Source organism: Lygodium microphyllum, chromosome 24 (assembly GCF_053477565.2).
Source record: "Lygodium microphyllum isolate KBCC chromosome 24, Lygodium_microphyllum_v1.1.10, whole genome shotgun sequence".
NCBI classification, from domain to species: domain Eukaryota; kingdom Viridiplantae; phylum Streptophyta; class Polypodiopsida; order Schizaeales; family Lygodiaceae; genus Lygodium; species Lygodium microphyllum.
This window is the reverse complement of record NC_141158.1, coordinates 86,039,127-86,051,730: the sequence shown is the minus strand read 5'-3', so window position 1 is coordinate 86,051,730 and position 12,604 is coordinate 86,039,127. Positions and strand designations below refer to the sequence as shown.

General features: G+C 40.2%; 1 protein-coding gene across 3 annotated transcripts; it reads right to left on the bottom strand.

Annotated features, from left to right (window-relative positions):
• Positions 1-3,282: 3,282 nt before the first annotated feature.
• LOC148015324 (G2/mitotic-specific cyclin S13-7-like) lies at positions 3,283-7,128 on the bottom strand. Of its 3 annotated transcripts, none has more exons than XM_087665664.1 (15): positions 6,979-7,128; positions 6,377-6,468; positions 6,170-6,230; positions 5,944-6,067; positions 5,812-5,868; positions 5,646-5,706; positions 5,352-5,570; positions 5,131-5,262; positions 4,951-5,040; positions 4,700-4,861; positions 4,558-4,617; positions 4,372-4,470; positions 4,111-4,295; positions 3,885-3,991; positions 3,283-3,830 (listed from the first exon to the last, which is right to left on the bottom strand). In XM_087665664.1, the coding sequence occupies exons 2-15, from the start codon at positions 6,389-6,391 to the stop codon at positions 3,775-3,777; spliced, it is 1,428 nt and encodes a 475-aa protein (XP_087521790.1). In that variant the 5' UTR covers positions 6,392-6,468; positions 6,979-7,128; the 3' UTR covers positions 3,283-3,774. The 3 variants fall into 3 exon arrangements, with proteins under 3 accessions (XP_087521790.1, XP_087521791.1, XP_087521792.1); XM_087665665.1 differs by having other exon boundaries at positions 6,176-6,230; XM_087665666.1 differs by lacking the exons at positions 3,283-3,830; positions 3,885-3,991 and having other exon boundaries at positions 4,107-4,295.
• Between the last annotated feature and the right edge of the window lie 5,476 nt (positions 7,129-12,604).

The following is a 12,604-nucleotide window of genomic DNA, read 5'->3' as shown; positions in this document are numbered from 1 at the left end:
GTGATCAAAGGCCAGGCAATAGCTCTCTAGCTGTGTGGAGGGTCAAATGCCTCCTTGAATGTTCAGAGTACTTTCTTGAGAGACGTGTTAAACCTTGTGCAACCTATGATTGTGGGATAGTTAGCTTCTTCCCCATTAGTAGGGTGTCGGTCCAGGAGAGGTAAGGGAACCCAAGGCTCTTTCTTTCGTTTAGTGCTAGCCATCTAGGCATTCAGTCTACACCATGCCTTGGCAATTGTTTGTTGCTAGTATATAGTACTAATTGGCATGCATTAATAAAACTAAAAGGCTCTTTCTTTCGTTTAGTGCTAGCCATCTAGGCATTCAGTCTACACCATGCCTTGGCAATTGTTTGTTGCTAGTATATAGTACTAATTGGCATGCACTAGCAAAACTAAAAGGCTCTTTCTTTCGTTTAGTGCTAGCCATCTAGGCATTTAGTCTACACCATGCCCTGTCAATTGTTTGTTGCTAGTATATAGTACTAATTGGCATGCACTAACAAAATTAAGTGCAGAAGACATCTTTATTATTATAGTTATCTTAAGTTGCTTACAAAAAAAGATAAACCAAAAGAAGTAATGTGAAAAACAAGAGCTATCTATTTTCTTCTTAAATCGCTTAGAAACTCTTTATCCATGGATCCTTGATCTCCATAAAGTGTTGTTTGGAAAAGAGGGGAAGGTAAAAAAGTGAGCTACCTAAGCGATAACAATGCCACTATCTTTGTTGCCATTGCCAACTAGTCAACTAGTCCTTATATACATGCATGGCTAGCTTTTTTTAGTAAACACTTGAAATTCCAACTCTATTATTGCCACCACATTTGTACGTGTGCATGGCCTCACTATTGTCTCCATTATTGCCACCACCTTTGTATGTGTGTGTCTCCTGAAGCTAACCATCCCACAATCACAAGTCACACAAGGTTTAACTCAGGCATGGCAAGAGGTGCTCAATATAGCTAGCTAGATAGGGACACAAGATCAAAGTGGTGGTGGTGACTCCTCTCTTTAGCAAGTACTTTGGACATTCAAGGAGGCATTTGACCCTCCACATAAACACATCTCTTAAGCAAGAACTCTGGACATTCAAGGAGGCATTTGTCCCTCCACACAGCTAGAGAGCTATTGCCTGGCCTTTGATCACAACTAGAGAATCTGAAGGAGGGCTTGGCATTCCAAGCTTAGCTTCTATAGCAAGATCCCTCCTATTCAGTCTTGCCAAGAGGATGGACCATGGGTGCTTCTCATCAAGCCCTGGCTAGCACTAAACAGAAGAAAGAGTAGAGCCAACCTCTCCCGGACCAACACCCTGCCATTGGGAAAGAAGCTAACCATCCCACAATCACAAGTCACACAAGGTTTAACACAGGCATGGCAAGAGGTGCTCAATACAGCTAGCTAGATAGGGACACAAGATCAAAGTGGTGACTCCTCTCTTTAGCATGTACTTTGGACATTCAAGGAGGCATTTGACCCTCCACATAGACCCCTCCAAGAGAGGCCCCTGCTCTCCTGATGACTAGCCAATAGAGGTATGAACAAATGGAAGGTTCTATGGGACCCAGGTAGAATGGAATTTCATGAGCATCGATGACGTGGCTGAGAAGTTTGCCCTATATCCAAGACAGAAAGAGACTTTGTGGAAGGCATAATGGGCAGGCACGAAGCAATATGGCCTACCCTCCAAGCTAGTGCTAGAGGCTAACATTACTAAGTTTATGGCTAGCCCAACAAGTAAGGTACTATGGAAATGCAAGCACAATAAGGACTTTGCCAAGCATGATCCCTCCCACATACTTTGAGCTACAAGCATTTGACCCTCCACACAAACCCCTCCAAGAGAGGACCCTACTCTCCCAACGACTAGCCAATAGAGGCATGAACAAATGGAAGGATCTGTAGGACCCAAGTAGAATGGAATTCATGAGCATCGATGATGTGGCTAAGTTTATGGCTAGCCCAACAAGTAAGGTACTATGGAAATGCAAGCACAATAAGGACTTTGCCAAGAAGGATCCCTCCCACATACTTTGAGCTACAAGCATTTGACCCTCCACACAAACCCCTCCAAGAGAGGACCCTGCTCTCCCAATGACTAGCCAATAGAGGTATGAACAACAAATGGAAGGATCTATAGGACCCAAGTAGAATGGAATTCATGAGCATCGATGATGTGACCGAGAAGTTTGCCCTATCCAAGACGAAAAGAGACTTTGTGGAAGGCATAATGGGCCAAGCTAGTGCTAGAGGCTAACATTACTAAGTTTGCCCTATCCAAGACAGAAAGAAACTTTGTGGAAAGCATAATGGGCAAGCGAAGTTTGCCCTATCCAAGACGAAAAGAGACTTTGTGGAAAGCATAATGGGCAAGCGCAAGGCAATATGGCCTACCTCCAAGCTAGTGCTAGAGGCTAACATTACTAAGTTTGCCCTATCCAAGACGGAAAGAGACTTTGTGGAAAGCATAATGGGCAAGCGCAAGGCAATATGGCCTACCTCCAAGCTAGTGCTAGAGGCTAACATTACTAAGTACTATGGAAATGCAAGTACAATAAGGACTTTGCCAAGAAGGATCCTTCCCGTATACTTCAAGTTGCGAACTTGGGTCCATCACGTCCTAAAAACAAGGCAGGTCACACCTTCCAAGAGGCTAAATTTTTTCCCTCTCGAAGGTTGGAAGGTTGTAATAAACAAGCTCCCCACTAGAGAGCATACTTCGAGTTGCAAAGTACTAGAAGAAATGGCACCCGGGTTTTAAGAAAAGAACAAGGGCACGTCACACCTTCCAAGAGGCTGAATTTTTTTCCTCTAGAAGATTGGAAGGTTGTAATGAACAAGCTCCCCACTAGAGAGAGTGGCTAAGCAAATCCATGGATGTCTCACCGCTCTTTGTGGGCTGTGCAAGCATGAGGAAGAAACAATAAGGCACCTTTTTTGGGAATGCCAAGAGGTATGGGGAGTTTGGAGACAACTACAGACTTGGATAAGAGCGAGCTTCGCTAAGCAAATTGACATCAAGATGGTGTATGTTTGGTAATAGAGGCAACAAGAATGACCAAACGATGAAAATGTGGAATGTAGTTAGAGCAGTGACTTTCCAAGAGATATAGAGAATGAGGAGTGAAGCTGCAAAAAGTCTAAATAGCTCTTAAAACAATTATAAATATAAATAACAAACCTTATGTTAATACCAATTGTCAATAAAAGTTATTGGAACGTGAGTTGTTATGTTTGTCTTCTTTTTTTTAAAAACGAAAAACCAACCGACTCTGGCGAAGATAGCAAGTCAATTATATTTCAAATCTTGATTGGCTAAGTATACAAGTGGTTTTGCCACAAGCTTTTCGAATAGTGTGATAACCTCATAGAGCATGCACTATATCAGTAGGAAGGCATACCTCAAGAGTGCAATGTATCTATCAGTAAGAAGGCTCGTTCATGTGATACGATAGTACCTTAGAGAGCAAGGTAGAGTAAGAAGGCACATTCAAGAAATATATACCTTAATAAAACAGAGAGAAGATATCAGTAATAAGGCCCATTCATGACGGCAAGGTATCAGTAAAAGGCTCATTCATGTGATACCTCAGAGTGCAAGGTATCAGTAGGAAGGCTCATTCATGTAACATATACCTCAGAGTGCAAGGTACCAGGAGACACGTACAGAGCACTTCGCTTAAGAAACTGACTGTTGCACAAGTTTTCTTGTGACCCACCTAGAAAGTATATAAACAATCAAAAGACCCGCGTATTCTGCAACCAGTCTAGTTTACGTGGTGCTGCTGTCCCTTGTTGCTTCAGCTGCTGCAATGGTGGGAGGACTAAACGTGGTGCTGCTGTCCCTTGTTGCTTCAGCTGCTGCAATGGTGGGAGGACTAAGCAATGCTACTGAACTGTATTTTGAATGGGAGTATTTCCTGAACACAACCGTCAAGTTACCTTCGCCTGCCTTCTGCTGTAAACCAACCATCATATTTGCACATTCTCTGCACTCATGCACAACACCATGCAAAATTAGCTCGCAAAACATAGCCTCATAATGTGATGGTGTGTGCCTACAAGTATATGTGCAGGAATTTGCTGAGAGAAAAAAAAAAACACTTACATGAGCTGAGCTTCTGTGTAGCCAGAATGCTTTTTCAGGGTGGCATTCCAGTGCGCCTCATCTCCTGTCTTCAGAGTATTCAGTGAAAGATACACTGCTGAAGCAGCAAGAATAGAGGGACTGAATCTAACCATTTTGTACTCAACTAGGCACAGCTCCACAAAGTAAAATGCCAACATGTTCATCTGGTGAAACCAAACATGTTGATGTCAGTAATCTTGCCAAGCATGAAAAACATTTGCCATTTCAACCGATGCTAACCTGCTGATCTGAAAATGCAGCTTTCAGATATCTAACAAGAAACATGTAGGGAGTAGGTACACAAAAGTTGAATCTCAATGTGTTCAGCATTGTCTTCTCCTGCAAAGGACAACCATAGAATAAGCTGCTCTTCAAATGTGAATGGAGTAAAATAGAAGCTTCTGACTGGTCACATAAATTATGTACCATATCGAGGATGTTCTCCCGAGTGTAAGCATTGTCAGATATTTTCACAAAATCTAGTATCTGCACAAGCACACCCAGTAGTAGGTCACTTTATCTATTAGTTTGTTGTGTTAAAAGAGACCAGTTACTGTGACAATGGTACCTCTGGTGCCCAGATCTCTTCATATTTTGAGGCCAGAAGCATTGCAGTCATCCCCACTAGCTGCAGATTTTTTCTTTCCACACTTCGAACCGCCAAATAGCGATCAATCAGGTTTGTAGTAAGAAACAAAGTCTCAGGCATCAGCTTGAACTTCAGATGAACCTGTTTGACAAGGAGTTATTGGAGTATGTCTCAAAGGCATAATAGGACTTGCATCAAGCAGGACAAACTATATAAGTAGTAATAACCACCTCAATGAGCCAATCAATCAGAATGGCTCTCATTTTGTCATTGATTTGGGTGTGTCGAGACATGTAATCTGGATCCACACAGCTCTGAATCTGTTGCAAGCAGGAAAAAACACTATATCACTTCATTCCCTCTTAGACAGTAAAGATCTCCATCATTCAAGCTGACATTTCATAGATCACCTCTGTTTTGCGATAGAAACTGTAGATATCCTCAACATAATCCACCACAGCCAACTGATTTCCCACATCATCAACGTCTATATTAGCCACTGGCTCCTCTACAACTTCAGGTTTAAAGCCTCCACAGGCAGCCTGAAAACCACAGAGAGAATCCACAGATGCTTCAGTCTGAAAAGGAACTCCTTGGATCATAGACCGATTTCTGCCCTTTGAGCAACTACCTCACTTCTTGCTGTTAAGGTTGCAGTTAGGGTTCTCCCTCTCCTCTCTTTCCCTGCTGCTGCAGCCTTTCCATTTCGGCCATTCAGCAATGCCTTCATGCGAGCCGGGTGGCCGGGAGGCATGTCCTTTGAAGGTTTACCATCTTCTTCTGTTGCTTCGTCTTGCTTCTTCACAGCTCTCCTCTGCTTCTCCCCTACTGTGATTTCATCTTCTGAAGCCTAAATAGAAAGGAGCAGTGATTCAGACTTCTACCTTTGGCAGCTCAAGAAGCTCAACAATGCTGCCATGATTACCTGAACAGCAGGAGGCCCAGATGCTTGGTTTTGTCTGTTAGCTAGTCGGGCTCCAAAGCTCCTGAAAGAGGACCAAAATTTAGTCAATTGCACTTGGATTCAATGTTTTCACCTGCAGAGACAAGCACAAGGAAGAAAAGAAAAATTACGTCAGCAAGCAGCTGACCTGGTGACAGGCCTGTCAATCACAAGGGGGGGTCCCTTTTTCTCCAGATTCTGGCCTCTGAAAGTAAGCATAAGTAGGTTTAGCTTGATTCTAACAGTGAACTCTTATAATTGGCTAAAGGTCCTCACGTACTCTGTTTGTCCATCCTTAGCAACACCGTTCCTAGCATTTGCAGCTCCCACTACATTTCCAATATCTCCCAACGCTTTACGTTGGTTGTTGACAACAAGAAGGGATTTGCCATTCCCCGGAGCACCTGTATGGCCAATCATGGTAGAATTAGACAGTCAACAATTCACATGATCTTTATGAACCTCAAAAGTAACAGATCCTTGATTAGACAAAGAGGTTTATGTACCCTTGCCTCCTCCTTTGGAGTCAGCTCGGTCATTCTCATCTTGGTGAAGTGCTGCTGCTTGCTGCAGAAAATACAAAGAAGCAATCCATCACAAAGTTCGATCTCATTCCTACTATGTTTGTGTCCATGATATGAACACTATAATTTTGTGATTTTTTTAAAACAGAGCCATGAGGGCAGATTTCAAGCTAAGACACGAAAACTTACCCTGGTCTCATACATTTTGGACTGTTGGATAGCAACTCAACTGCTCAGGTAAGTAAATCCTAGCTTCCTTCACAATACCAGCAGCATGTGCCCTGCTTGGATACAGAGAGACTGAGTAGGAAGATGGCGAAATGTTGACAAGCTTGTAACACAGAAACTCATGCTAAACGATCATGGAGAAGGTAGAAGCAAATTCAATGAGGTGTGACCTCAAGAAGCATGTGTGCAGAGAAATAAAATCAAACATGAATTCGGCTGCAAAAACTAGCCATTTATACAGAAGATCAAGACCAGGCAAATAGTAACCTCAGAGATGATGAGGGATCCTGCAGACGGATATAAATGGCTAATCAGGTTTGCACACAACCAATGGTTACACCATCGAGATTGTCAATGACTAATCGGATATCCAGCATCGAAAGCACATTAACGACTACACCAACAATGATCACATGACTAGCTTTTCGTATTTTGAAACGACCTCGAAACCCTAGCCAAAACAGGTTCATCAGAGGGCGCAGGTACAAGCCCGAAAACATCCTATGTTGAGAGAGAGAGAGAGAGAGAGAGAGAGAGAGAGAGAGAGAGAGAGCAGGACTTGCCTTAGCAGAAGCAGGCGCCCGTCTGCTACCTTAGAGGAACAAGCTTTAATGGCGATCAAGAGAGACAAGGGTACGTCTAGGGAAGCAGTTTTCTCCACATCTGATGAGAGGAAATGTAAGAGTGCCGATGAGATGAGACGAGTGCTCATATTTTTGAACTGTTTGGGTTGGGCTTGGTGTTAAACGGTCATCTTCCTTCCCGTTTCATCCACGCCCTTCTTTCCTTTGGGCCCATCGGACGGCCTCCCTGTCTCCCTCCCCCTAGATGGATCTATTAGAGTTGTTCCACACACAAGTTAGCTCGCTAGAAGTCTTGGAAGCAGGGTTTTTTTTAAGGGTTGCAGAGTTCTTGTAGAGGCATTTTGACCTTCAAGAGAAGGCAAATATTTTTAAAACCTTGTTATCAAAGGACAAGGAAAAAAATTTGCCCTTCCTAGAGAAGGACATGATTTTATCAACCTTGCTATAGAAGGCTAGTTATGGCACGCATGCTTGGTCATTGTTGCAAGCACGGTTGATTGTGAGAGAGGTTTCCCTAAAATGAATCATATCAAGTCCAATGATCGCAATAGATTGTCACTCGAGAGCTTGAATCAACTCATGTTCCTTTCATACAGTCATATTAAGGACCCTAAAGATGTTGATTGGAATGCCATCTATGCTACATGGGATGGATTAAAAGCTCATCGCAATATTAAAGTGGTAGCAACAGAGTTAATGTAAAAAAGTATAAGTAATGGTGTGCTTTGATTGTATTGTTATTTCATTTGAGACTCACGATGATTGTAGAGCTATATTGTTGTCTTTCTAGACTATCTTAATCGATTGAGCTTTAGCCTCAACATGGCATTGCAATGTTATTGTCAGTGATAGCATTATAATTTTTTAATGCTTAAATAACTACTCATATGTTGTACTAAGTTTTAAATATTCTATCATCATATCATGTCGGTATTAGATTTTTGTAAATTAATGAACACGAAAAACCAACAAGATGGCTTATATAAATGTCATAGTTATTTTTTAAAAAAACTCAAATACTATTCTATTAGCTAGAAATGCAAATTTTAGAATACATGTCTATCGAAGGTCAAATTTTTGAAAAAGCCTTTCCATAAGAAAGGCACTTGTTCATGACCCCTTCAATGAAAAAAAACCTAGGGGACTGTCAAAAATGAACATTGCTTGGAAGTCACAAAAACTAGGTTGACACGTTCATCCACGTGGTCTTCCCCAATCCTCCGACCTCTCATTCTAAACTAACCCAACCCCTCACTACAGCAACATGATGGCTCACTTCTTCTAATAAGTCCTCCATCAATAGATCCTCAAGACATCCTTTCTTGCATGCAATCTCCAATCCAAGGTGTCCCTACCATGATGCAGGATCAAGTTCGCTCTTCCCTCTTGTCAATACAAGGCAAACCCCTCTTCAAACATGAGGCAATTAATCTACAATGTCTCTATCATGGGGTCCCCGTGGCATGGATCCCCATCATCAACAAGTCCCCCCTCATATCGTACCCAACCTCCCACACAAACCCAAGGAACCACCAACCCAAGAATTGATTAGCTACCCAAGGATACTCAATGCCTTAGTAGAACCAAAGAAGAGGACAAAGGTTTTTGAGTAGAAGGTGGCTTAAGTCATCATCTCCCCACCAACAATCAGAGGCATCTAACCAAACTCGACAAGATCAAGGATACCCATAATAAATGGACAAGCAAGATATGCTTTGTGTCTTCCTTCCAAATGGACTAAGACATCGGTTTGCTCAATACATATCCTTAAGCCCTTATTAGACTTTGCCATGGTGCCCAACCCTCTATTCAAACTCTAAAATATTAGATCAAAGAAAATCAGCATCCCATAGGAGTAAGAACTTTGTCTCCTAGACACCTCCCTCCTAGCAACTATTCTATTTTTCTATTTAAATCCCAAAAGATGACCACCAATATTCTTGGATATGGTCAATGGATGGTTAGCAATCCCCCCCCCCCCCCCCAATTCTCTTTAAGTGGCATGATAATTTTGACCCTCGTAACCCTAAATCCACCAAGGTCCCTATGTGGGTTGAGTTCCCCAACTTGCTTGATCCTCAACAAACTTTTATTAGTTCTCTAGTTCCACAGCATGGAAGGATTTTAGGGCAATGTCCATAGTGAGGTATAAACCCTCAATGGCAATCATAAATTCTAATTGAAATCAATCTCAGCATGAATTGAAAGAATATATGCTAATGAGAAATGCAAAAGGGGTAGTGATATGAAACCAAGAAATAATCTATAAGAACCTCTTGAATGCATATTTCAACTTCTTAAAACACTGATATTTCATTAGACATTGCACCAAATGGGACCCCTAACTTAAAAAAAGAAATAGCAAAGAAATTAGAAAAATAAGTTAATTGTACATTCCAAAAGGTACATTTGAAGAATGAAAAGTACAAAGTCTCCAAGCAACCCACACAAAAGAAAGAAGGTCTATCTAAAGTGGAATGGCAAAAAGCATGCCTCGTTGTTAATGTTACCATATTTTGGTAGTAATGTGTGAACACACTTATGTCCATTAAGGTACCTTTTTCTCACACTAGGAGGTTTTTTTCCCTTGGCCTTGCATATATGCCTAAATCACTCTAGGGTACATACAATTTTGTAATTTCTCTTTATTTATAGATCTAAATACACTATGTATTGTGTGCTCTCAAGCTTCTTTTAAGTTTATGCATTTCTACAGCCCTACATCCAATAATTGGTATTAGAATGGGCTTCAACTTCTTGGGCTGAGTCATATGTATACTACTACCAGTACTACACACGTTGTTTCATCCTTTCATATAGAATTTTTTATAGTTGTGATTTTTGCAGGGCTTTTATACTCTACTTTCTACTATGTTACATAGCACATGTTAGTTTCGTACAAATTTTCCTCTTTACATGCAACTCTTGCATCAAGTAAAGTCAATGGCTATGGCTAGCAATAATCTTACTACTATATTATTTTGATTGTAGGTTCAAAAAGCTTGGAACCTCCAAAGGGCTTCCCAAGCCTACCCCCTTCCCAAACCCCCCTTTTTAACCCCCTCTCTCTTACGTTTAATCACTCCCTATCTCTTCCCCCTCCCCTTTTTAATTAAACACACACACACACACACACACACTCTCTCTCTCTCTCTCTCTCTCTCTCTCTCTCTCTCTCATTAAACTTTCCTATCTTTTTCCTTCTCTTTTAATTAAATATTTTTATAAGTTTTTTAAAATTTATTTTCTATTCTAAATATTTTTAAATATCCTTTTGCAATTAAAAAATTTTCAACATAGTTTTTTACAGACTTTGGGAGAGAAGAAGAAGAAGAGAAAGATAAGGGGGGAACAAATTAAGAATTACAGAGAGAGGAAAGTTAAAATGTAAAAAAGAGAGAGAATAAAAAAGAAAAAAAGGAGAGAGAGAGAGAGAGAGAGAGAGAGGAGAAGAAGAAGAAAAATAGAGAGAATATGAACACAAAAATAGAAAATTATAGAGAGAGGAAATATAAATTTTAAAAAAGAGAGAAGAAAATTTAAAGAAAGAATGAAGAGAGAGAGAGAGAGAGAGAGAGAGAGAGAGAGAGAAGACAAGAAGATGAGAGAAAATAAACTAAAATAAAAGGCAAAGAGAGAAGGGGGAAGGGGGAGAGAGAAGAAATAGAAGAAGAGAGAGGAGGAAAACATAGAGAGAGAGAATTATAGAGAGAGAAAATATAAAATTTAAAAGAGAGAGAGAGAGAAGAACAACAACAATAACAACAACAACAAGAACAAGAAGAAGAGAATATGAACATAGAGAGAGAATTATAGAGGAAAGCTAAAATTTAAAAGAGAAATAGAAACAAGACAAAAATTTAAAGAGAAAATGAAAAGATAGAGAGAGAAGAATTTAAAAAAGGAGAAAAGAGGAGAGAAGGGGAAGAAAAAAAGGGGGAGAGAGAGAGAATTTTATGTTTGATGCGAGAGAGAGAGAGAGAGAGAGAGAGAGAGAGAGAGAGAGAGAGAGAGAGAGAGAGAGAGAGAGAGAGAACAAGAAGATGAGAGAAAATAAACTAAAATAATAGGTAGAGAAAGAAAGAAAGAGAAAAAGTATGTAGACATAGGGAATTGGGAAGAAAGAGGGAAAGAGAAAGAGAGAGAGGAGGGAAGGGAGAGAAGAAAAAAATTAAAAACAGAGAGGGAAAAGAGGAAAGAGAAAGAGGAGAAATGGATTGTTGAGTGAAGTTACCATGTGGTAGCATAGCTGTTGTGCTTATCATTTCATGGCAATGAAGTTGTCGTGAAATAGACTAGCATTCCACGTGCACAAAATGAGTGCAAAATGCTAGTGACATATTATGTAACTTCATCATCATCTCCTTCTCCTTCTTCTGCTTCTTCTTCTTCTTCTTCTTCTTCTTCTTATGCATTACCTACATTATCAAGCAAAGTGGCCACTACTGCATAGGTATATCCCTTAGAAGCATGTTGACCATACTCAATGGAATGTGGCTCTAAGGAAACAATATAGTATGCATTCAATGAAGGTTGGCCATAAAAGGAATCTTGGTTATCAGTTGGATACTGATCAAAACAAATTGAGCCATCATATGCATGACTACTAGCATGCTGCACATTAAAATCATGTTGCTTGAGTAAACATATCCTCATAAACATGATTATTAACACAAGGCTCATAGTAGCTACAGTGTTGTCTAGATTCACAAGAGTATTGCTCACAATCTTAACATTGCCCAAATCCATAATCATCATGAGAATAATCATCATATTGCTGCCCAAAATCAAATGATGGTTGTTCCTAACCATTAGCATATGCTATTGCCCATAATGCAACTACCCATGTACATTTGAGCATTGACCATTCTTATAACAAGGTGCATGGCATACATCTTTCCCAACATTGTGATGATCATATGTGCACTCATCATGATGATATCCATAAGTTGAAGGTACATAAGAAAATCCATCATATGGATGCCCATATGTGTACCACTATATGGTTGTTACTTCCCATAATAGTGTTGTTGAGAGTCATGGGAAAATAACTCATTAGAAGTTGAATGAAGGTCTAAACTTTGAATGGGATGTGGTCAGCAAATGCAATAACCAAATCAGTTTGTTTATCAAGACTTGATTCCGTGTTGTGGTAGGTAGCCAAAGCAATCATCTTGTCAAGTTTTGAATGCAACATGTGGCCAAAATGATCAACCACTTCCCTCAATTGTCTTATCTCCTTATCAATCATACTATCCCTTGCCATTATGTTGTCTTGATTTTCTTCTCACCTAGCTTGGCTATAAATCAGTGTGAAATGGAACACTAATCAAGTATGCCTTGCTTTAGATTTGAAATGATGATTGTTGGTCACTACCTTTAATAAGCTAGACACTTGTCATAATTGAGGACTATAGTAACACTATCTAATCAAGCCTAAATTTGTACTACCTAATCAGTAGGTTGAACACACTACTTCCACAATTAAATCTCTCCATGAATAATCCCATTTTTTAGTTGATCTTGTACCACAAGAGGCCTCTCAGATCTAAATATACCCTACATAAACCTTATCATGCCATATAGAAGAATAAGTAAGGAGTAA

Excerpts from the sequence above, each read along its gene's own strand:
- LOC148015324 (XM_087665664.1), bottom strand. Across the intron at positions 4,471-4,557 it reads GGGAGAACATCCTCGATATG|GAGAAGACAATGCTGAACAC; the intron begins GTACATAATTTA and ends TGTCCTTTGCAG. Across the intron at positions 3,992-4,110 it reads TACACAGAAGCTCAGCTCAT|AGAATGTGCAAATATGATGG; the intron begins GTAAGTGTTTTT and ends GCATGAGTGCAG.